This window comes from Brienomyrus brachyistius, chromosome 17 (genome assembly GCF_023856365.1).
Source record: "Brienomyrus brachyistius isolate T26 chromosome 17, BBRACH_0.4, whole genome shotgun sequence".
Lineage (NCBI taxonomy): Eukaryota > Metazoa > Chordata > Actinopteri > Osteoglossiformes > Mormyridae > Brienomyrus > Brienomyrus brachyistius.
Genome location: NC_064549.1, coordinates 10,768,676 through 10,794,808, shown reverse-complemented (window position 1 = coordinate 10,794,808; position 26,133 = coordinate 10,768,676). Strand labels below are relative to the sequence as shown.

Sequence of the window (26,133 nt, the reverse complement as noted above, 5' to 3'; positions counted from 1 at the left end):
TTTAAAATAGAGAGAAAGATATAAACATTTAGGTGTTTTGACTTCAGCATAAAGAAAACGCAGGAAAATGAAGCCCAGCAGGGCAGGCGAGGAGAAGGGTGACAGGAGGGTGCGAACGTGGGCATCTGAGTGAGCCCATGTGAGTGGTGATCAGATGGCAGCTCAGTGGGTAGCCCTCTGACCTCATGCCTGTGCGGTAGGGAGTGCCCCCCTCCCCCCCAGGTATTCCCCATGATTATGCAGGTTTGACCCGGGTACCCCGGCTTTCAGAATCACCTGGACAGTCAGGTTTGAGTCTCAGAGATTTCCCATAGTGTTACTATGTAGTATCTGCGATGGACACCATCCAAGGCGCTCCATCCTCCTGCTCTGCAGTGCCTGGGATGGGATCCAGGCACGTCGAGACCCGTGTGATTCATATGTGACTGTGGAAAGCAGATGGCTTGAACACGGCTGTTAGGCCCAGTCTGAATATCAACATGCATTATTTTTATCAACTTTTTTGTGAATTTTATTTCATGTACTACCATAGGAAAAAAAACTAATAGGATATTATTATTATTATTACTACTACTACTACTAATAATAATAATGCTATTATTATCATCATCATTATGTAACATAGTGGCTAAGCGGGTAGCATTGTTGCTTCGCATCTCGAGGTGGGGAGTAGATGATGGACTGGCGTCCCACCCAGGGTGTGCCTCGTCCTTGTCTCCTGTGCCGTTGGGATAGGCTCCAAGCCCCCCCACAACAGGACTGCGGATAAAGAACTTCATTCTTGCTACTAGCCGTGCCCCACAGGGCTGGCATTTTAGACCCTGATCCCGTGCTGTCCTCCACTAATGAGCCTGGAGCCACGATTCTCTTCGCTGCTTCCCTTTGCCGTTGGATTCAGGCTAAATGCGTTTGAGCTTAGCTATGAAACCGAAGTACGTAGGTAGTTATTGTTCGCTCTGGTGCCATAAATCCCTTTGGAGCGGCACTCGCCTTCTCAGCTGAATAGCCCTATTTATAAAAGAGGCTAATCACAAAAAAGAATGATTGCTAAATTTATCATGGTACTGTACTAGTGTACCAAATGTCCCTTGTGCTGTTGTCTTTATTAGGGTCAGTCCTGTAAAAAGCTTCCTTTTCTTTAGGAAAAAAAATACGTTTTATATAGAATGGATGTGCCCTGCAGTGGACTGGTGTCTTGTCCAGGCTAAAGCATTAACCATAGTTAACCATAAGTTTAATAGCTTTGCCAGCAAAACCTTGCCCAGGACAAGCATAAGCTAGATGGATGGATGGGAGTTATTCATAACCGGTCCTTGTTTTTCCATAATGCCAGTGATTTTTTTTTTCCACGGGCGTTAAAGGATTTTTTCTTGTAGCAGATGCTCCGCAGTTAATGCAAACCTCAGGAACGGTTTTGTAAACGGAGATAACGGCGCCTCGTTTTCACGAATCCTCTTTGCGTCTGTCCTTATCTATGTTATGTCAGTTCAGCAAGTCAGGGAGTAGCTCGGATGTTCAGAGCAGGACACAACAGGCCTACATACGGCTTGTGGAGGCGCATTTGGACCTGGAGAAAACGGGCTCGTAGTGCGAGTGGCAGTGGGATCATGGGGGACTGGCAAGTTGGAACATATGGCGTCTGAGCCAGTTTATACATTTCTTTAGCACTCATAGCTCCCTTGAGTGTTCTTCAGCAAAATGACTGATAGGCTGATCAATATGTTACTTAGTTGGGTGATTTCCATGACAGAATCCTTTTGTGTGATTCTCCGGTACCCTACCAGTGCTTCAAAGCCACCAGAAGACATTTGATGCATTTGAGTAATCACTAAGGCATAATTAAATCTCGGTGAAGATTAATAATCTACTTCCAAAATTTGCAAGAGTAATCTTAATCAATTTGTACCTGAAATTAACTGTAATGGTTTTTTTTTTACTTATCAAATCGGTTTTATTAGTGAGTTACTTTTTGCACTGTATAAAACGCATTTATTCTATCAAGCCAGTGAAATCCAGTAACTGTGATTAGCCAAATATGTCCATTGAAAAGGGAGTCCTTTCTTAAGTGTGGACACTACATCCAAGGAGTCACACAGTAGTATATACTGTTGGCACATGGCAAATGTTGTGTGTAATCTTCAGAAATGCTTCATAATAAAAGTCCATTCTTGATAAACCTCATTTTCCCATTTAAAAAAAAGACTATTATGAGCCTGGTTTTTATAGGCGATGCTCCACTGGCCGTCGACAGGCTTTTATTTTGCTGGAATAAAGGTTGGCGCGCACATTGTTTTAAGAAGATGGCAATGGTTGAAAGCGACTAGGCTGGTCTGGGGGACTGAACTCCTTTTTCTAAGGAGGGAGGTCAGCAGCTGCCCCCTTTCTCATCGGCCCAAATGATGTCACCGTCAGAATTTAGCCACCGCAAATCGAGGCCCCTAATCTACTGTGATCAACAGCTCACTGAGAATTCCACCCGTTTGGTAAAGCTACCCCTGACTGTACTTTTAAATGGGATGTGGCTGGGCATTATGAAGAACTTGTCACCTGCAGATCGCCCTTGACCGCTTTACGGCGATCATATTACAGGCAGCACAGCTTCAGAATGGAACATGTGTCCTGCCTGCATGGGTCACTTTCTCAACATGTCACACGTGGTAAAGGCTGACATCTTAAGCAAACGTTTCTCTGTTTTATTACATTGAAATGCTGATATCTAATGAGTTTTAAAAGCTGATAAAAAAAAGAGATAATGTTCTCACTAGCTTGGGAGTCTCTGCTCTCAGAAGAAAGATATAAGTTTAACCTCAGTGGTTTCTCCTCAAGCATTTTGAGTCATCTGACTCTGCAAATATGAAAAATAACTGAAAATAAGCAGCCCCTGGTTCTTATTGGTTACGTAACTGCACCAAGACTAATGAATAATTATAGTCGCTGCCATTGAACCATTAAGCTATTTTCAGCGTTTGCCATCCATAAAAGTCACTCATTGAAATTCTGAGAACTTCTGCGAGGTATATATACCTTGCGTCTGATGTGCCCTGAGCAGTATTATTAATACTGATGTTTGTAGTGAATGTCCGAGCTTCTTTGAATTTCATTGCTGGGACCCCAAAGTGCTAAATGCTTTATCTGGTGAGATTTAGTGGTGAGTTGGAGAGTAAAATGAGACACTGAGGCTGGGATTCTAAGCAAGGTTATTGCATCGCTTGAGTGCCATGGTGACCTTGAGGGATTGGGGCCATGTAACGGGAGTAGCTGAGAGACACAGTATAGTGCCGTGGTTAAGAGAGGGGGTGTCCGGACCCCAGGGACTCCCCTGTGAGGAAGGTCTGTAGCCTTAAATAGTTAAAACATACAGCTGCATAGCCGGGTCAGTGCTGCATTAGGCAGAAAAGTGCGTTACCCAACGTCATAGTAACATCTCATTGTGCTGTGCTTAGACAATATCTATTGCTTGGTGTCTTATTGATTGATATGTCATTGATTGACTGATTAATTGTGTCGTTCATTGATTGATATCATTGTAGAAATCATCAAATGATGAAGGAGCTTGAATTATGCCAGTGTTCTTAACTGGTTTAATTTGCACTTTATTTTTTTTTAACTTCCTGTTGATTTTGAAGCACCAGAGAATGGTTTTATAAGGGCTACGAAGGACAATCCAAAGGCAGCTTTTGTTGCTAAGTACTTTGCTGCCGCTCTCAAATATTTACCATTGTTCGGGAAGGAAGCGTAATTAACAGAAGCCCAGACATTATAGTAGGGGTCAAGTTGGGGTCGTTCCATCGTAGATGAACTGCAGGACTCGGAAGCTTCTCCTGTGGTCAGCATTGCCAAAGGAGGTCATCTCAGTATCTGTGCAGGGTGGTGCTTCTGCCGTGCCAGCAGATTGCATTGGCAGAGGAGGGGCTTTGACGCACAGCACCCCCCCCTCCTGGTGCCCGGGCCAGACTGTTGAATATCCATCCGGAATAGTGCAGCGCAATGACTGCCTATCACTGTCCTTCATTTGAAAGGGTCAGGTTTAAAGCTTTTAGCCTCATTGCAGGTACAGCCACAACTTTTAATCTTGCCTTGTGAATGTAGAGGTCTTCCCAACATTGCTGTTCGGACTTAGCGTTTGGTTGCATATCTAGAACAAGGCTCTGCTTGTAGTGATGCTCCACAATCATCCTTGATAATGAATGTCTTCCACTCTGGATTCCTTTCCCTTCCCCCCTTAGGCCGTTATGCATTTATTAAGCCTCTCATTTAGCAGAAAAGCTAAACTCTCCCTCACGGCGCATTTTCTTGTCTTCCCTCCAGCTACATGACGGGGCGCAGATGGAGACCCTTCTGCCAGCTGGAAGCCAGGAGATATTCATGACCCTGCAAGGAAGGGGTCTCAGAGGGGGAGGTAAGAAAACCTCTGGGGAGGTTACTAGGTACCTTTTAGCTGCAATATTTTAACGTAATTAGAAGTATTATTTTAATACGGGGAAGGCTTGAAGTTTTCCAGAAGAATTCTGATGTGCGGATTAGGCTTCCCTAGACAGTATTCAGAGCACATTGTTCATGCACAGGCCCTGATTAATGTTCCTCACAAGACCGGATGTTGCTGACCAATAAAAAACTGTAGTCTTTATAGTGATGATTTGTTTAGATAATCTGGATTTGAATACTAATGGGGATATGGTCATGCAGGCATTATTTTGCGATTTCTTAAGGCTTTGAATTGTTTTTTTTGCTTTTGTCTCAAATAGGCCACATGGCATCTAAATCGGGTAGCTTGCATGTGGAGAGATCAAATGTTAATCCTGTACGTGTGTATCGGTGTGTGTTTAATGCCCTGCCCTGCTCAGCCTAAGACCTCGGATATATGAAGCGAGCTCAAGCTGCATAATTTTCATAGAGAACTTCCACTAGTATTTTTGTTCTTTCATTTGCCAACGTCTTGACGCAACCGGAAAACTGGCATGAGGTATTAATGATTTGTATGCTTAGGTAATGAAATGGAAAATTGAAGTAGGAAATTTTAAATGGATGGCCTGTGATGAACTGGCATCTCAGCTAATGTGTGGCCTGTGCTTCCTGGCTAGTCCACAGCCTACAGCTCTGACCGGAATAAGTGGTTGGAGGCGGGATCAAAATTGGATGGAAATTCCCAATAGAAATTGTTGGACAACTGATGTCCTTATCAAGGTCGCTGTCCGCTAGCACTGTCTGACATGCTTCTTGCTTTCCATAGGGAGATTTGGCCAAACAACGCCCCCCTTGGTGGAGTTCTTGAAGGATATCCTGCGACGGTATCCTGAAGGGGGACAGATTCTAAAAGTACGACCCACGCTGCGATCCCTTTTAGACGATAACGAGCAAGAGGAAAAGCACAGGCACTCAGGCTAGGCGCCCTTTTATCGATAACGTAACGCCAACACAAAGCTGAGCTTGTTCAGCAAGTGGCATATCTTCAATTAGCACCAGAGTGGTTCGTGCTGCGTTTCAGCCCGAAGAAGGTCCACTTGTCCATTCCACGGGGTTTTTGATAGCTTGGCTTGCTTCTAGTAAACAAGGCATATTAGCATTTTAGCATGTTAGCATTTTGCATACACTTGCATGCATTCCCCTGTAGACAAACTAACAGGGTTTTCTGGGAAATGATCAAAGGTATAATGGTCCGCTAATGAACTTTTAGGAACTCATCCAGAATGCGGAAGATGCTGGAGCTACAGAGGTCAAGTTTATGTACGATGAGACCGAATATGGGCGTGAGTCTCTTTGGTCCGAAGCCATGGCACAGCATCAAGGTGTGTAGAGTACAGCGACTTGGGGTTAAATATGTTTTACCAGCTAGTCTGGTTTTAGATTTAGAATAAGGGTCGAGTCATGGGACAATAGACCAATATAATTTATTGTAAAGAATTTAACTGAACTTCGGTTTTCAAATGACTGAAAATGTAATCAGACTTGAGGCGGCCGGCTGTAATTTATGGATCTTTGCTTCCTGATTTCCTGACAGGTACAGCTTTGTATGTATACAATAATGCTGTTTTCACGACTGAGGACTGGAATGGTATTCAGGAGATTGCCAGGAGCAGAAAGAGAGATGATCCCCTTAAAGTTGGTAGATTTGGAATCGGATTCAACTCCGTGTACCATATAACAGGTAAGGAGTAAAGGGTATTTATTGGGTTATTTTGTGAACCAAAGATAGCAGGACATGCGGACACTAAATAAGATATGAAGATGATGTGGGTTTATACTTGTATATGCAATGAAAATTGAATAGGTTTTTCTGTAAATTTTAATTTTATTTTATTTTTGTTTTTTTTTTTTTAGATGTCCCTAGTATTTTCAGTGGTGATCAAATCGGCATGCTGGATCCACATGAAACCCTGTTTGGACCCCATGAGTCTGGACAGTGCTGGAACTTAAAGTCAGACCTCAAAGAGATTACCGAGCTTTCCGACCAGTTTGCACCCTACATTGGGTTATTTGGGACTTCTGGAAAGACGGTCAAGGACGGCAGTTTCCCAGGGACACTCTTTCGCTTCCCACTCCGTGTGAAGCCCTCCCAGCTCAGCAGCAACATCTACAACAAGGAGAAGGTTCTGGAACTCTTCGAGTCCTTCAAGGCGGATGCTGACACGGTGCTGCTGTTCCTGAAAAGCGTGCAGGAGGTCTCCCTGCACGTGCGCGAGTCGGACGGCACGGAACGGGTCCTTTTCCGGGTGACCGCCAGCGAGAATGCCGACCTGAAGATGGAACGGCCCAACTCACTCAAGTCTCTCGCTCTGGCCATTGACAGCTACAGCAACGGCGTTCCATGCGGCACGGTCACATGCGCCACCTACCAGGCGAACATCGAGACGCAGGACGAAACCACAAAGGAGACACAGAGGACCACCTGGCTTGTTTGCAATGGAGTGGGAGGCCGGGGCATGTGCTGTGAGCTCGACTCACTAGCTGACGACCTGAAGTTTATTCCAACTATTGGCATTGCCCTACCGCTGACCCTGATCGACGTGGATAAGGGGGCCACTTCAGGTTTCTCGGGGAGGGCCTTTTGTTTCCTCCCACTGCCGCCTGGAGAGGAGAGCATGACAGGATTGCCGGTTCATATCAGTGGATTTTTCGGCCTGACCGACAACCGACGGAGCATCAAGTGGAGGGAGGTGGACCAGTGGAGAGACCCTTCGGCGCTATGGAATGAGCTCCTCATTGTCACCGTCATCCCCAGAGCTTACTTCACGCTAATCATGGAAGCCATTAAGCGTGTTCAGGCTAAGGAGGACCAGGAGTTTCCCCTTTCAGCCAGGGGAACCTACGGGGCTTGGCCAGACCCCAGTAAGATCCGGCCACGCTGGAGGCCCATTCTTGAACCTCTGTTCCAGGACCTGCTTCAGCAGCCAGTTATTTACTCCCTGAGTGACGCCTGGATGACAGTAGATGATGTTGTGTTCTCTGAGCTGGATGAGGGTGAGAAGAGCACGGAGGTTGTCATTGGCTACCTCCAGGGTTCAGGGGTTCAGGTGGCCAGAGTTCCAGCAGCTATGGACATCGTGTTGACGGGGTATATCACTGCACCCAGGGATGTGAAGAAAGTGACCCCTGCTTTGGTGCGCCAAGTGCTGCGGAAGGCCAAGCACAAGGGGTCCTCCCAGGAGAAACTTGTCCTTCTGGAATTTGTGCTCAGCGATGCCTGTTACAGTGATCTTATTGGCCTGGAACTGCTTCCTCTGCAGAATGACACTTTTATCGCCTTTTCCTCATCAGTGAATGACAAAGACGCAGTATATATAACAAGCGAGGACTTTCCCAGGTATGGGCCCATTTGAGACGAAAGCACTGACGTCAAGAGACATTAAGAATTCGCAAAACCGCAGCATGTTTCATGAAAGGCCTCCTAAAGTCAATACAAAGATGGCAATAGAGGTTTTATTATTATAATTATGGATGTTTTGTAAAATGTTTCGGTCAGAAATTAGGCGTTAACTGCGATACCAGCTGCATGATATTTAACATTCTAGAAGAAATATAGGTTGTACACATATAAAAGTGTCACTTTGCACTGTGCCTCCAGGTATAATCAAATGATTTGCAGGTAAAAACTGTGCAGCGCCGATTCATGAACTGACAAATTCCTGTACTCAAAAAGACGCTGGCAAGGATTAAGAGTAAAAATGAAACAAATTTGCCTCACAAATGCCTCACATGTCATGACACCTCAGACATATCTTTGGTGGTTTGCTGTTGAATCTCCACTGCTAAAAGAGAATCTTGTTTCTCCTCCAGATCCCTGTACCCTGGACTAGAGGGAAGGTTTGTACTTGAAAGTATAAAACCATCTGTGATGACGAGCATAAAGGATGCTTCCAAAAGCAGAGGTAAATCCCTGCTCGCCGTCTGTTACAGGGATTTCCCAAAGGCCGTGAAAGATTATGATTTACTCGATGGCTTCGTTTTTGCCTCCACTTTCTCAGTCTTGACATCCAACTTTTTAAGGGTCATATCTGTTAAAGATGCCTTTCTTTCTCTTACAGAGAGGCTTGCAGTACAGTCTTAGAATTTGTGTGGTAACGTGAGGTACTTGATGATGTTTTTTGTTGAGGACCGCAGTGGCAGCTTACAGGCAGGGAAGTGCATTCAGGTGCGGTACCCAGCGGGGTGTAAGACCTGCTGATAGATAATTTATGACTGCTTTGTGCATTTATGAGCAGGTTTATTTGATATATCTTTTTTTCGGGGCTTCGCATTCCATGTGCGGCTATCCTGGACGTGTTCTGTCCCATACCTAGCTGTAAAAATGCCAAAAGGATGAGATTCAGTTGAAAAACGCTGAAGAATCTGATCTTTTTGTTGGAACGCTTGAATGCCTGCTATGGAACATAGAAACATGGTTCCATGCTTGCCCTGATCACCTTCTGGTAATTCTTAGCCTTGCTTTACGGTGTCAGCAAGAGCGAAACCTTTGGCAAAGCTCTATTAGCCCAAACGCCTTAGCCCCGCAAGCTAGCTTCCCCATTTATGCAAGTCGAAATGGTTAATTAGTGCTGAGCGCAGCTGAGGTAGAGAAAAGCCCTGACTCACTATGGTGAGACTGTAGGGTTGAGCGTGAGGCAAAGGGAACAGCTGTTTTCTGTCCTCCCCCGTCCTTCACCCCGCAGCATGTGCTGTGTTCTGCCATCTAATGCCATTCGTGTAGGGAAAACGATCCAGACAGGGGTTTCTATGGTGAAAACCCAAAACAACTGGAGAACAGATTCTGTGTGTCGGGTTTTGAGTCCAAGATTGATTGTCAGGTCAGATTTATTATTACAAAGGAATGACTGCATGTCTTCAGGAAAAGTAAAAAATCTTTTAAATTAGACTTTCTGTAGGTGTGTATATATATGCAGCTCTGGAAAAAAATTAAGAGACCATAGCAAAAATTTCAGTTTCACTCATGTCTCTGTTTATAGGTATCTGCCTGTGTAAAATATACATTTTTATATACAAACTTCTGCCTGGCTCTTCTCTGCTTCTCTGCTTTCTTCCATGCTTTATGGGTCTTTAAGGGCTTCTATGAGTCGTGACAGTCCTAACTGTCATAGCAGTGCACTTCACACCACTTAATGTTTCTCATCTCTGGCATTAGAAAGCTAGTTCTGCCTTCTGCCTGGATGTTTCTTTTTCGCTGTTGCCAGTGTCTCCTGCTTCACCTCGTTCTTGCGTCCTGCTGTCTTAAGAGCTTTGAGCCTGGAGGCAGCCTGCTTCGCAGTGTAGCCGTCTGCCTGCAGAACCCCACCCTCAAACCTTGATAGTTCGTTTGAATTTCCTTTATTTGGCAGGAAATCTTTTTTTTAATCTCTCTTTTTTTTTTGCAACTGATCCAAAGACCTTTGTTTCTTCACTTCCTCTTAACCCGCTGTGGCACCAGCGATCACCATTTGCTGCGTGAAGATTCTCTGTGTTAGAAGCTGCGTTGGCAATTTTCTTGAGACGTTCCTCCTGTTTGTAAAAGGAAAAAAAAAAAAGTCCTGCACTAGATCTTCAGGTGGATAGAGATTGTTTGTTCTGTCATCCTGACTCGTATCCTGTGTATTTTGTAATCTGTTTTTTTTTTTTTTTTTGTTAAACGCCTATTCTGGAATCCGGGATCTAGAATTCTGCTCCACAGCATAATCTGGCTAATTTTAAACTATCACTTAATTGATTGAATTCCAAAAAAATCCTCCACAGGTTTTCAATACTCGAATGTCCTTTTCATTTACCCATACACACAGAGCGATTATCTGCTTCAGATTTCGTGCCGCTGGGCTATTCTGTGACGCGCACTTCCTGTTGTCACGGTGGCTGTGCGTGATGCAGGTCAGCCGCACTGCCCGCGCTACAGGATCCACAGCGGCGTCGCTCAGATCTGAGTCTGCAGCCCGCCGCCTATTCCCATCCCGCCCTTTCTTCACCTACAGAATACCTGAGATTGCATGTGGTGCCCCCTCTCTGTAGCCAGCAGGGCAGTCTGTCACAGTCAGAACCTATTTTAACATGCATGCAGAACATTGGCTCAGCTGCTGCCCACTTCCTGTCACTGAGTGTGTCGGGGAGGGGGAGGGGGGGCACAGGCACACGGCAGTCAGACTTAGTCAGACGGCGCACGATCTCAAGGACATTGCAGTGCTCTTACCCAGGATGCAGGAGCCATGCAGCCGCAAGCTGTTATACCAGCGGAACTTTCTGGAGCATTAACAACCTTGTTCTACTAATTTCAGTGTTCCTAGCGTTTGCCATTTTGGTGCACTAGTCACCTCCACATGTTCGTTAGTTGCTTTGGGTTTTCTTCTCTAGCTGTCAGGTTCATGTGTCAACATACCACATGGGCCTTCTAGCATACAGCTTAAGTTAAACTTAGGAGGTTATAAACATTGTACAGTAAGTATGGTACCCATTTAAAAAGTGGCAGGATTAAAATGATGAATATTGTATTATGATCTATAATATTGGTTCTTTTTTGGGCATGGAAGGCCGGCCTATTTCCTGCTGTTTCTCTCACGTACCCTTTGGTGAAAATGTAAATATGCGCTTACTTGATTGATTTTGTCCTCGTCTATTTACACGACTTCTGTTTAAATTAAATTGCAGTGCAGCGGTTGTTCTGGGGCTACTCGGGTAGGTTTGACGGTAGCAAGCGGTCTGTGCCTGGAATTAACTGACTTTGAAATCGGTGCACAGCCCTACAGCGAAACTATGAAATCTCTGCTTTTGGGGAACATGAGAAAGACCCTGAACATTCTTAATTTGGGAAGAATAATATTAAATTATCATATATTAAAAGTAACACTAATTTATGATGTCATAAATGTGGTTATGTTCTCTTCTTATGACGCCCAGTTTAATCTAATTACATTTTTCCACACTTTTTTTGTCATCGTGGTGATTTCATAGTGCGCTGTATGTACTCTGAGGAGGTGATTAATGGTGTGAATATGTCTGGTTTTCCTTTAAAACATACCGTTAACGCTTTTCCTTACATGTATCTGGGAATCTTACTGCTCTTGGTCACCTTTGCAGCACAGCTCTATCATAAAAACAACCAAGTACCAGTGAAGCGTTTTTTAACCTTCTTTCCCCTGAGCTTATAGTTCACTACGGCAAACTGCTTGACAGGACACCTGCTTAACCCTTCAGGCAGACACTGTCAGATAATAAACGAATGAACTCGTGAACCGAATTCTGACAGAATGTAAGAATAATTACAGAGGCGTATAGTTCAGGTCCAGAAAGTAAAAATCCAGATTTTTATTACAACCAACCAGTTAATTATCACTCAATGTGTTGAAGGAAAATCTTGAATTTGTTTTTTTTTTACATTCTGGACCTGAACTATCCACCTGAAAAATTACATAAACTGCAGTTTTTCTTAAACTTATGTACAGAGGGGCCAGCCACCTTAAATTAGCCACCTTAAACTGTAATAATTTATAATGATATGATATATACACATATAAACAGTTGATGACCAGACTGCATGGTTTTGGAATTGGTTTGAATTGGTTTATTGTGACTGTGTTTTACTATAACATCATACATGACAAGACGAGGTTAAAGGAGTGGTTTGCTCCTTTAAATCCGATGTCAAATGCATGCATTGCATGGAGTCTTAATGTGTGTGTAATGTGCTTTTTGGTGTTAATGTTTTGTCCAAATTACTGTTTATTGTGTGGCTCTCGCAGTAAGTAGAAAAAATAGTAAAGTCTAAAGGTAGCATCAGTGATCTAGCATAATTAGTAAATTAAGCATAGAACAAATACCCCAAAAAATACACATACATTTTAAAATGTGTATATTTTGAAAAGCAGATTATTATGATTTAACTTACTGAAAAGAGTTTAGATATTAACACTTGTATAGTATTTTTGAAGGCTCTATTTAAATCAGTACTTGGTTATAATGCTTGCAGAAACATTATGTATGATTTTTAAAATATTTAATTTATACAATTGTGTATGATTATTTTGGAACAGTTTTCACTTTCCTTTAGTGAGTTTATGCATTTCTCAAGTAATACATTTTATTGCAATTGAAACTGTAATCTGTAATGTGAGGCTTGATTTAGCATGAATTGTAGTTCACTGATGTAGGACAAGGACAAGTTCTGAATTTATTATACTCTTGCAACACATTTTTGTTAAACAAGTTTTAATAAAAACATTTCTTATCTATCCACAGGAAGACCATGCACCCAGGTGCAAGAACTTACACCAGAGCGATCCGCTCGCCTTATCAAGGAGATTCTCATGACGGCATGGCCTTCTAGAGATTTCAGTGTTGAGTGGAACCCCGGGAATCGAGAGAAGAAACACCCTGCCCTTCCCTGGTTAAAGATGGTGTGGAAACATCTTTACATCAACTTTCCCGACGACCTTAGTATTTTCGAAGACATGCCTTTGATTCCGCTTGTACCACTGGAGGACAACATGGTCTCTGTAGAGCTCTTACGCCTCAAAACTCCTTCCCCTATCATTCTCGTCGATGAGGAAGAGGCTCCGATTTCAGAGAGCCTACAAGAGATCATGAAAAAACTGGGTGGGGTCGTTATGAAAAAGGTTGACCCTTGTTTGCAACACCCCCTTCTTAGAAACTATATCCACCAGTCGTGTCCCAGCTTGTTACTTCAAATAATGGATAGATCTTCAACGCAGAAGTTGGCCGGCCAAGTTTCATCTTTCACTGACAAGCAGAAGGTTGCACTAAGAAGTTTCTTAGCTGGCTTATCAGACGTTACCGAGAAAGAAAAACGTATCCTTCAGGACCTTGCAATCTTTGAAAAAATAGGGCCCTGTACTGCGAAAGGCACACCAGTGTTTATAGCATTAAAGGGAGCCAGAGCTTTGCATCACAAAGCCAAAGTTCCATCAGATGTCCAGTTGTCCTTCAATGTGATTGACAGCAGTGATGAGGCCACCATCCGTCTGATAAAAATGCTGAATATTGTGCAGCTGAAAAGTGCAGAGTGTTTAAAGGTGATTGTCCAAGACATTGAGAAGGGGTTTTACTCCAAAGAAGAAGTTGCCCAAATTATGCTCTGGGTGCTCAAGCATTTGTTGTTTTTGAAAAATGAGGATCCCTCAGTAATTCATTGGCTTTCCTCTCTGAAGTTCATTCATGCTAATGAAGAACAGCCTGTTTCAGCCACAGACCTCTTTGATCCAGAGCTTGAAATTTTACAAGATCTTTTTTACATGCAAGAGAAGACGAGGTTTCCTCCAGCTACATATACTTCATCCCCTGATATCCTCCATTCTCTTAGACAACTGGGACTTAAAAATGAAGTCCAGCTCACTGAAAATGACGTGATCCAAATAGCACATAAAATTGAAGATTTATGTAGCAGTAAAGAGCCAGACTGGGAGCCCTTAATGAAGAAATCTAAAACACTGTTGACGATTCTAAACAAGCAGACCAAGTTAGTGAAGTCTTCAGAAGCTCAGACTTTACTTCAGAAGCTAAAATGGGTACCAGTCTGTAAAGATCGACCTTTAAATTACCCAAAATCTTTGGCTTGGATGGGAGATTCCTACAACATTTGTTCATTTTTGGAGATGTGTGATATATCTTATGCTGTTTTGGTAGGTTCTTCAGTTGCTCTTGTGGAGCGCACATCTGCAGGCATGAAGAAGGCTCTAAAGCTATCAACAGAACCTCAGGTAGATCAAGTTCTGCAACATCTAAAAGCAGTAAATGACTGGCACAGGTCCCAGGCATTTACCACGGAAGACTGGTATCAGTTTCAGCAGATACTTTTTGAAATTTATGATTTCATGCAAGCACATCTTGAAGAGGCCAGAGAGGCAATGAAATCACTGCCATTTGATTGGGTCTGGACTGGAAAAACATTCTCTTCACCCAGTCAGACAGTCTTAAGGCCCATTCCTGAGCTAGATTTGCAGCCTTACTTGTACTCCTTACCAAAAACTATGACAAAGTTTCAAGGACTGTTTCAGTATTGTGGCTCAGTTGAAGAAGTTGTCCCAAGTCATGTGTTTGAGGTGATCAACACTATCAGACAGAGGTCTGAAAAGGAAATGACTAAAGAGGAAAGTAAACACAACCTTCTTCTTCTGATAAACATACTGCGATGGCTATACAGCAGCCAGATTGCTGTAGATATTGACATGTATGTGCCCATACTTAACTACAAAGTCCCAAGCAAACTAGCAATGAAACCAATACACGAATGCAGCTACTGTGACATCAAGGTTGATGACCTAAATGACTTGCTTGAAGACGTGTCAGAACCTATCATTTTAGTTCACGATGACATTCCAATGAAGACTGCTGAATGGCTGAAAGTACCATGTTTGAGTACAAGACTGATAAATCCAGAAAACCTTGGATTTGAACAATCAGGCCAGCGAGAGCCTCTTACTGTGAGGATTAAAAACATTTTAGAGGAGTACCCATCAGTTTCTGATATCTTCAAAGAGCTACTACAGAACGCAGATGATGCAAATGCCACAGAATGCAGCTTCCTGATTGACATGCGGAAAAATCTTGACATGAGAGAGAACCTGCTTGACCCTGGCATGGCTGTGAGCCATGGGCCTTCATTGTGGTCATTCAACAACTCTGTCTTCTCAGATACTGATTTTCTAAACATCACCAGACTAGGAGGCTCAATGAAGAGATGTGAGGCTGACAAAGTAGGGAAATTTGGACTTGGCTTTAACTCAGTCTATCATGTGACTGATATCCCCATAATCATGAGCAGGGAGTTCATGATCATGTTCGATCCTAACATCAACCACATTAGCAAACACATAAGGGACAAATCAAATCCTGGAATCAAGATCAATTGGAGTAAACAGCAAAAACGATTAAGGAAGTTTCCAAATCAGTTCAAGCCATTCATCAATGTCTTCAACTGTCAGCTACCTCTTTCCCAAGAGTCACCATACAAGTATAATGGGACTCTCTTTAGACTTCCCTTTAGAACAGAGCAAGAGGCATCAGTGAGTGAAATCAGCAATGTTTATTACAACACTACAGATATTTATTCACTCGTTGATGAGTTCAGTATTTGTGGCCACCGCCTCATCCTTTTCACACAACATGTTGGCTCGATGGTCCTGAAGTACCTGAAATATGAAGAGTCCAATCCTGCAGTTGCCCAAGACGTTGTCACAATCAACAAAAGTGTCTGGTCATCTAAGGCATCATATGGACCTTTAAGCATCTTAAAAGCAGCAGCAAAAGTCATGAAAAAGGTCGCAAGCACTAACAGAGTACCTGCTGACATCCCGAAATCTGGCAGCATCATAAGAATTGTGGTCGAAGAGTTCCACAATGTGTTTAGGCGTATCGTTGACCTCCATTCACCACTCTTCAGGGGTCCAGATGATGATCCATCTTCCTACTTTGAGACGGCTGCCAAAGGTGGTCAAACCAAAAGGCTTACAGATGAAATGCCTCAAAAAGCAGTTGACCTCACCAATTGGTTGATTTGCTCATGTATGGATGTGGGCGAAGCCCTCAAATTCTCACTGAGCGAAAGTGGAAAACGCCTTGGACTTGTTCCATGTGGGGGTGTCGCAGTGTTGCTTTCAGAGGGTGAGAATCGGACATGGAAAGTGAAGACAAATCCTACCCCAATTGGAGAGATTTTTTGCTATTTACCTCTAAGGATCAAAACAGGATTACCTGTGCACATTAATGGCTGTTTTGCTGTGACATCAAATCGTAAAGAAATCTGGAAAACAGACACAAAAGGAAACTGGAACTCAGTTTTCATGCGGCACGTGATTGTCAAAGCATACCTAGCAGCTCTCAGCATGATGCGTTCCATGGCAGAAAGTGGAGAACTGCTCAACTACAATTACTATGCAGCATGGCCCGATCCAAGCCTTGTTCATGATGACTTTGCATTGATCAGTCAAGGAGTATACCAGGAAATAGCTAAGGGTGGTGAGGGTGACCACACAAAGTTTTTCTCAGATGGCAAAATCTGGGTTTCAATTAAGTATGTAAGATTTCTGGATGACTCCCTGCTCTGCAGGCCTGACATTGGTCCTGCTGCCTTCAAAATATTCTTAAAATACCTCCGGAAGAGTGGTTCCCAGGATCTCTGTGCAGTTGACTTGCCAGACTGGGTTAAAGAAGGCTTCGATGATGCTGGCTGCAAGGGTAAGCTTATGGAGAATACCTTGACGGGAAAACAGTTCTTCTCAGATGTGTTTTTCCCACACATTCAGGACATTGATAAAGCACTCCGTGACCCTCTAATGCTCTATGTCCTCAATGAAAAACTGGATGAATTTTCAAGCATCCTCAAAGAAACTCCATGCATTCCATGCTCTGGTCAGTCTCAGCAGCTTGTTCTCCCTTCCCGACTTATACATCCAGATGGAAGAGTAGCTAAGCTGTACAATAATGACGATGGGAGATTCCCAGAGGGAACTTCAAAAGACTACCTAAACCCAGTATGCTTAGTCAAATTGGTGCAGCTGGGAATGGTAAAGGACGACCTTTCTTGGGAAGACCTCATTGAACGTGCTGAATCAGTGGCAATCCTGAATGAAAGTGACCACTCTGCAGCATGTCTGCGGAGCAGTATATTGTTGAGTTTGGTTGATGAAAAACTAAAACTTCGAGACACAAAATCCAGTGAACACCTGGGAAAGCTTCAAAGCATTTGCTTCCTTCCATTCTTGACAAAGCCAGCTGGTTTTTCACTACCGTGGTATGGAAATAATTTCCTTCCTTCAGCTATGTTTGCTGCCACTGACCTGTACACCACTGACCACCAGGACACTGTCTGCTTGATGAAACCGATCCTCAATGAGAACTCACCATCTTTCAAAGGATGTGGCCCAATTACATTAGCTGTAAAAGACTTTCTGGGACTGATAAAAAAGCCAACAGTAGAACTTGTGATCAGCCAGCTAAAGGAGCTCTCTAAATCATTTGATGGCGTGACACTGTATCAGGAAAACATAACCAATGCATGCTATAAGTATCTACATGAAGAAATGTTGCAAAATGATGCTGGGAAGAAACAAATTGTAAAACAGCTCGGAACATTCAACTCCATCCTTGTGGAAAACACATATGTGGAGCCATCAAAAGTGGCCTTCCATCTGAACTTTGACTCGGCCCCGTATCTATACCAGCTTCCGAACAAGTACAGAAATAGCTGCCGTGAGCTTTTTGAGAACGTAGGGGTTCTGTCGAACTTTACCATTGAGAATTTTGCAGCAGTTCTTGACACCGTGAAAAAGGAATGTGGAAGGAAGCCACTATCGGAGGAGAATTTTCAGCTGTGTCGTAGAATAATCAGTGAAGGCATATGGAGTTTGATAAGAGACAAAAATCAAGAATACTGTCAAAGCACCTATGGAGAGATACTCTTGCCAGACACCAGTTTAACACTGCAGCCATCGAAGTCTCTGTGTTACAATGACTGTCCTTGGATTAAGGTCAGAGACTCAACAGTGAAATATTGCCATGCTGACATTCCAAGAGAGGTGGCAGTGAAATTAGGAGCCGTGCCCAAACGACACAAGGCCTTGGAGAGGTACGCATCAAACATATGCTTCACAACCCTGGGAAGTGAGTTCGGGCAGAAAGAGAAGCTTACAAGCAGGATTAAAAGTATTCTCAACGCTTACCCATCAGAAAAGGAGATGCTGAAAGAGCTTCTTCAGAATGCAGATGATGCTAAAGCTACAGAAATTTATTTCGTGTTTGATCCAAGGGGCCATCCCACAGACAGAATCTTTGATGACCGATGGATTCCTATGCAGGGCCCTTCCCTTTGCGTCTACAATAATCAGCCGTTCACTGAAGATGATGTGCGAGGAATACAGAATCTTGGCCGAGGGACAAAGGAAGCAAATCCAGGCAAAACTGGTCAGTATGGAATAGGATTCAACTCGGTTTATCACATCACAGACTGCCCCTCTTTCATTTCAAATAATGACATTCTTTGCATATTTGATCCCCATGCCCGTTACGCTCCAGGTGCAACTTCTGTTAGTCCAGGAAGGATGTTTAGAGACTTGGACTCTGATTTTAGAACTCAGTTTTCTGATGTTTTAAATTTGTACTTGGGAGCTCACTTCAAGTTGGAACGTTCCACGATGTTCCGGTTCCCTATACGCACAACAGACATGGCCAAAATCTCAGAAATCAGCACTGTTCCCGCCTCAGACAGAATGGTACAAAACCTGCTTGATAAGCTAAGAGCAGATGGAGCTGAACTTCTTATGTTCTTGAATCACATGGAAAAAATTTCCATTTGTGAAATAGACATGAGTACAGGAGACCTAAGAGTTCTGTACTCGGTTACAGCAAAAATCACTGATGGAGATCGTTTGAAGCGAAAGCAGTTTCATGCATCTGTTGTAGACAGTGTGCTGAAGAAAAAACAATTGACTCAAATCCCTGTCCAGCAGATAACTTACACAATGGACATAGAAGACTCAGATGGAAATTTAACAACATGGCTGGTTTGCAACCGATCTGGTTTCTCCAATATTGAGAAGGTTTCCAAGAGTGTAATCTCAGCACATAAGAACGAGGACATAACCCTCTTTCCACGTGGTGGGGTAGCTGCGTGTATCAGCCATAACTACAAAAAACCACACAGAGCTTTCTGCTTCCTACCTCTTTCATTAGAAACAGGTCTCCCATTTCATGTCAATGGGCATTTTGCTTTGGATTCTGCCAGAAGAAACCTATGGAGGGATGACAATGGTGTTGGCGTCAGGAGTGACTGGAACAACAATCTAATGACTACTTTGATCGCACCTGCATATGTGGAACTGCTGATTCAGCTGAAGAGACGCTTCTTTCCAGGACCAGATCCCACTATGACTGTTTTGCAAGGAACACCTATCCATGTTGTCAAAGACACTCTCAGGAAGTTCTTGTTCTTCTTCCCTGTCAACAGGATTGAAATTCAACCAGACTGGTATTGTCTTGTCAAAGCCGTCTATAACTGCATTCACGCTGACCTAAAGCGTCTTCTACCTGTCGTCAGGGCGCCGCATCTTGACAACACAGACATGCACTCTGCAATATACATCTCCTGGGTTAACACATCTACTGCAAATAAGGGCAGAGCATACTTCGACAACCTTCTTCAAGATGAACTGCAGCATTTGAAGAACACAGAATACAACATAAGCACAAGAAAAACTATTGCCGAAAATGTGTACAGGTTGAAGGCTTTGCTCTTGGATATTGGATTCAACTTGGTTTATAGCTGCGATGAGACCAGCAGCTTGTACTTCTGTCTACAGGATGCGGGGATTCCAGTGAGCTATGTGACCCCAGAAGATGTACGCAACTTCCTTCTGACATTTTCGTCCCCAGACTCAACCTGCCAGGTGGGAAAACTGCCCTGTCGGCTTCAACAATCCAATTTCAAACTTTTCCACAGCCTCAAACTTCTAGTCGACTATTGCTTCAAGGATGTTGAGGAAAATGAAATCAAAATAGAGGGGTTACCCCTGCTGATAACAATGGACAACATGCTGCAAATCTTTGATTCGAAGCGACCAAAGTTTCTATCAACGCACCATGAGCTCATTTCTTCCAGAAAAGAACAGTTCATGAACACAATGTACATGAGATATAGCAGCGTTCTCATGAAATACAATGTGGCAAAGGTCTTTGACATCAGCAGTTTTGGGGAATTGCTGGGAGCTGTCCTGCCTCGTGAGTATCGGACAAGAACATCTGTGAAGTGGCGAGACAACTATGCCAGCGAATCCTGGCTGAAGAGTGTGTGGCACTTCATCAGTGAAAATATCGGCATCAGGGATGACCAGACAGACATGAAACCTAAATTTGAAACTGTTCTGGACATTTTGAAGGACTGGGCTTTGCTACCTGGGATCAAATTTATGGTGTCCACAAATAAGCTTGTGGTACCTGAGTATGATGTCCTGTTGCCTTTAAGTTTGATCCATGTTGCAATATTTCCAAATGCCCAGAATGACAAAGTCTTTCACACTCTCATGAAAGGAGGATGTATTCAGCTTGCAGTGAACAAAATCTGCTCCAAGGAGAATCCCGTGGTGCCACTTCTGGCACAACATACAGCAAACATAGAAAATCCCTCTAGCATCCTGAAAGCTTTGGAATACATGATTCAGACATCTGCCTTCAAAACAAGTGGCTTGACCGACAAAGACTTCGAAGCGCTTCTTTTGTACTTCAACTGCAATTTAATAAACTTGTCCCCAGAGGATGTACAGAGTCTGAAATTGCTCCCATGTTACAAATCAGTTAGCGGTAGGTTCATCAGTGTCTCCAACTTTGGAGCCTGCTATGTCCTCACAAAAAGCATCCCATCTGCAGATATGGAAAAATGGGCACACACAACATCCTCTGCTTTTCTGGTCGATAACCCACAACTGAGGGAACTCCATGGTTTCCTTGGGTGCATACCAATTGATGATTTAGAAGTCTACTTGAAGCATCTTCTGCCAAAGTTTGACAGCTTGTCCCATGACGCAAAAATTGAGCATCTGATATACCTGAAGGAAAGACTTCTGAGCATGGAGGAGCCTTGTGGGATTAAAGACCAGCTGTATGAAAAACTGGAAAGTCTGTCATTCATATATGACTCAACAAACAGACTGAAATCAGCAAAAGCATTCTATGATCAAACTGTGAAGGTCTTTGAGGTCATGCTTCCTGCAAAATCCTTCATACCCACCGATTTCTTCAAGAAAATCGAACAAGCATCAAAGCCAAAGAATGGGACATCATTTCTTCCCTCATGGATCACATTTCTTAGGAACATCGGATTGAAGTATGTTGTTTCTCAACAGCAGGTACTGCAGTTTGCAAAAGAGATCAGCATCAAGGCTCAGACTGAGAACTGGAATAAAGAGAAAACACAAACCATGGTGGATGTTCTCCTCATTCACATTTTCAATGAAAGAACTGATCTTTTGGGGGGCACTTTTCTCAAAGAATTGTCAATGATACCTTTTCTGTGCCCAGAACGTGCTCCTGCTGAACTTGTCAAGCTTCATGCTCAACATCAAGAGATGAGCGGCACTCTCCCTCTAATTCGCTTCAATGGGTCTCAGGTAAACCCGAAGTTCAAGCAAACCGATATAATCCAACTGCTCTGGACATCTTGCCCCATTCTTCCAGAAAAGGCCACTCCAGCTAGCATAAAAGACCAAGAAGGCAGTACGCATGTGGGCCAAGAGCAACTTGATCTAGTTTTGACTATGCTAAATGTCAACTTGGATCCACCATTGGATAAAGTGATAAGCAACTGCAAGAATATCTGTAGCATATCAAACCTAGATGATGACATGGTGAAAACAAGAAACAAAGTCCTCAGATGCACTTATGAGTTTTTAAATGCAGATAAGAGGGAGTTTAGATTTCAGCTACGAGGCATATCTTTTGTCATGGTTGAGGAGGGATGGAAACTTCTAAAACCAGAGGAAGTCGTCATAAATCTAGACCATGAATCAGACTTCAAGCCCTACCTGTACAAACTTCCTTTAGAGCTTGGCACGTTCCATCAGCTGTTTAAACTTTTGGGGACGGAAGACATCGTATCAACAAAACAATATTTGGAAGTCCTTTACCGCATTTACAGAAATTCAGAAGGTAAGCAGCTCGACCCAAATGAAATGAGGACAGTGAAGAGAGCTGTTTCTGGACTATTTAAAAGCCTTCAGAACGATCCAGTGCAGGTTCGCAAAGACTTGGAAAACCTCAGAGATCTGACTTTTTATCTGCCTAGCCATGATGGCAGACTAGCGAAATCAACCGTTTTAGTTTTTGATGATGCCCCGCACTATAAAAGCAGAATCCAGGGTAATGTTGGGGTACAAATGCTTGTAGACATGAGTCAGTGTTACCTTGGAAAAGACCATGCTTTCCATACCAAACTAATTATGTTGCTACCCCAGAAGCTTCGACCCAGACTTCTGAGTAGCATTTTAGAGGAACAGCTGGATGAAGAGTGTCCAAAAATGTGCCAGTTTGGAGCCCTTTGCTCTCTTCAGGGTCGTCTGCAGTTGCTTCTGTCCTCAGAGCAGTTCATCACAGGGCTAATTCGCATAATGAAGCATGAAAATGACAATGCATTCCTAGTGAATGAGGAAAAAGCCATTCGCTTATGCAAGGCTCTTTGTGAGGGCTTAAAGGTTTCTTGCTTTGAAAAATTGCAGACTACACTGCGCGTGAAAGGCAGCAACCCTATCCCAAACAGCAGAAGTGAAACTTTGGCCTTTCTAAAAAGATATGGCACCGCAGTGATCCATCTCTACATCCAGCATTCTGACAGCAAAGACATCAACTTCCTGTTAGCACTGGCCATGACACTTAAATCTGCAACCGACAATTTAATATCGGACACCTCATATCTCATTGCTATGCTGGGGTGCAATGACATCTATCGCATCACAGAGAAGCTGGACAACCTGGGTGTCAAGTATGACTCCACTGAACCCTCAAAACTTGAGCTTCCTCTTCCAGGAACACCTATACCTGCAGAAATACACCATATTCTGCTTATGGATCCCATGAATGTGTTTTACCCCGGAGAGTATGTGGGATACCTTGTTGATTCTGAGGGAGGAGACATTTATGGCTCCTACCAACCAACCTATACCTATGCCATCATAGTTCAAGAGGTGGAAAGAGAAGAGGAAGAAAACTCAAGTTTCCTGGGAAAATGCTTCCAGATTGATATTGGGTACAGCGAATACAAAATCGTGAGTTCCCTTGATTTGTATAAATTCTCCAGACAAGATGAAAGCACTCACATCAGAGACAGTGCCCCATCCACACCTACAAGCCCCTCAGAATGTCCTCCTTCCAGTCCACGATTAGGACCTCACCTTTTTCCTGGAAAGGAAAATCATAGAGCTCTACCTTCAAAGCAATGCCCCAAAAATTTAAGAGTGAGTGCATTACCAGAAATACTGAAAGAAGTGACCTTAGTGATAGAGCAAGCTTGGAAACTGCCAGAATCTGAACGAAAGAAGATTATAAGGAGACTCTACCTGAAGTGGCATCCAGACAAAAATGCAGATAATCTGGAGATAGCTACTGAAGTCTTTAAGCACTTGCAGAATGAGATTAGCAGAATGGAGAAGCAGTCCCTGGCAGAACAGACTGCAGACCGAGCATCAAGGAGGCCTTTCTCCACGTCTTCCACTCGCTTCCAGTCTGAAAAGTTTTCATTCCAAAGGTTCTACACATCATGGAACCAGGAAGCCACAAGCCATAAATCCGAGAGGCAGCAGTTCCGGGAACAGTACCCAACTTTTGCGGGATCATCACATTCTAACCGTTACTTTGTGCCCCCATCCTTCAAATCTGTTGGGAACCCCGTGGAGGCGCGGAGGTGGCTAAGGCAAGCAAGGGCCAACTTCTCTGCAGCAAGGAACGACCTCCACAAAAACGCCAATGAGTGGGTGTGCTTCAAGTGTTACCTGGCGACTAAGCTAGCTTTGATAGCGGCAGACTACGCCGTCCGAGGGAAGTCAGACAAGGACGTGAAACCGACGGCCCTGGCGCAGAAGGTGGAGGAGTACAACTCGCAGCTTGCAGGGCTCGCTAAGGACGTGCAGATTCTGGAGGGTTACGGTGTGGACAGTTTGAGAACTCGCTATCCTGACCTCCTGCCTTTCCCCCAGATCCCCAATGACAGATACACATCGGAGGTGGCTATGAGAGTGATGGAATGCACAGCACGTATCATCATTAAACTCGAGACTTTTGTGCAGCAAAAAATATAACTCGTTTTCCTGTAAATGTAACTGTCCAATTAAATACGACCGTGTGCATAGATTCCCTAGCCAATAGAAACCTAGCGGCTGTGTGCAATGTTGATAAATATATCGTCGTGTCAAGGCAAAAACATGTATACAGCTGGCAGCTTAGATATGCAGTATTGATATTGGTACAGTATTTAAGTATATGGCTGCTTCATGTGAAAAGAAGCTGTCCGAGCCTGACAATGAGTTGATGAGCCTTTACCTTTTAAAAATCACATTTAATCTTCTAGTTAGATCGCTGTACATACGAGAAACTCGAGCAATACTTTTTTTAAACCAAAGTCCCATGATATATTTTTTCCTCTTGAATATAAATATAAATATGCTGCTTTTTTTACTTTCAGATTTTATAAAAACGCATTTTCCTGTCATAAACCACCGGTTGTCTGTAGATTTCTTACCATCAAAAGGCAGGAATTGTATTGGCAGGGCATGAATACAAGCCAACTGAATAAATGTGTTGTTTTTTTTCATATATAGGTTGGTTTCTGTTGTTTTACTTGTTTTGGTTCTAAGGGTCTTGATCTGTTGTAATGTCTGTTGTACCATATTTTATCACTTGTAAATGAATCAGATTTACAGAGGTTGAATCAGATAAAGCACTTTTCTCAAAACACTTTTTTTGCACTTGAACTCCTGTGTCTCCTCGAGTCTGGGAGAATCTGCCCGTGAAACACAGTTATGAATGTCACAAGGTTAATCATATACTGTGCTTGTTTTTCATTTTCAATGTTCATTTGTTGCTACGCGTTTGTCGACCTTCTGGCATCCGGCTTACTTGGTTCTTTGTTGCCTGGGAAATGCATTTCTTTCAGTGTCGTTTCTACTGGAGCACAATCGTATAATGCTAAATAATATGCTGTAACTGTACACCATTGTCTCGCATACGTCTCTGTGAGAACGAGCGGTCTTTGAGTGCTCACATTGGGATATTACGCTAAAACCAGACGAACAAATTAAGTGGGGAAATAGATTGTTTATGCAGAATGTTAGGAGGTTTGTATAGTTTGGGGTAGAACTATCTCAGCCTGGGAAACAAACTGGAATACAGTGTTTTATCTTTCCTACAATGCGGCATCCTGTGCTGCATGTGAGCTGATTCTTAAGTTCTGCCGCAATCTTCCTCATTGTAATCAAACATGCAGGTTATCTGACATACACATATGGTGCTCATTTGGAACCGACTGTCCTTATATTTTAATTTAGTACATTTTCAATGGATGTTTATTGGGACTAACATATTAAACACTGGCAATGAAGTGGGCTGTTATTTTTCTTGTGTAATGTGTGTATTTTTATTTAGAAGTCTAATTAATTCCTATAAATTTATCAGTGCTGGCAGACTAGAAACAATCCAAGTATGGGCTTTTCCTGATGTACATAGTGCTGTAGTCGTTAGAACCCCAATTAATGCTTGGTAATGTTTGGCAAAAATATTAGTCACTCTTCACAGTTTAATTACTGTGAAATAACACTCAGTGGGCTGAATGTAGAAATAGGTAGTGCGAATAGATCAGCTATTGAATCAGGAGTACTTTATAGCATGTAGAGAGATGTTTAGCTGAAAGGCAGTGTGTGGCTTAGTGGGCTGAGCCTCTGTGCCTGTCAGCAGAAGGTTGCTGGTTCAAGCCCCAGCCTTGGCAGGATAGCTGGGTCCTTGAGGAAGGCCCATAAGCCCCCAGCTCCATGGGTGCCACTGCAGGTGGTTGCCTGTTACTGCCCAGCTTGCTCCCACCCATCATTGTGTCACGGGAAGCCAAATTAGGTAAGTAAACAGAGACTTTCCCATGGGATCAATAAAGTTTCATAATCTTAAAACATATGATAAAAGATTCAGTAATCAACATCCTTA

At 43.2% G+C, this 26,133-nt stretch overlaps 1 protein-coding gene across 4 annotated transcripts in view; it reads left to right on the top strand.

Annotated features, from left to right (window-relative positions):
* sacs (sacsin molecular chaperone) overlaps window positions 1–25,540 on the top strand; it is a 30,193-nt gene extending 4,653 nt beyond the window's left edge. The window contains exons 4-11 of one of the 4 annotated variants that reach the window (XM_048980660.1): window positions 4,309–4,399; window positions 5,231–5,316; window positions 5,675–5,786; window positions 5,999–6,145; window positions 6,319–7,801; window positions 8,275–8,366; window positions 11,101–11,127; window positions 12,688–25,540. In XM_048980660.1, the coding sequence (XP_048836617.1) occupies window positions 4,309–4,399; window positions 5,231–5,316; window positions 5,675–5,786; window positions 5,999–6,145; window positions 6,319–7,801; window positions 8,275–8,366; window positions 11,101–11,127; window positions 12,688–24,242 (13,593 nt within the window). In that variant the 3' untranslated portion in view covers window positions 24,243–25,540. The other 3 variants (XM_048980661.1, XM_048980663.1, XM_048980662.1) reach the window with 3 other exon arrangements.
* The last annotated feature ends 593 nt before the right edge of the window (window positions 25,541–26,133 follow it).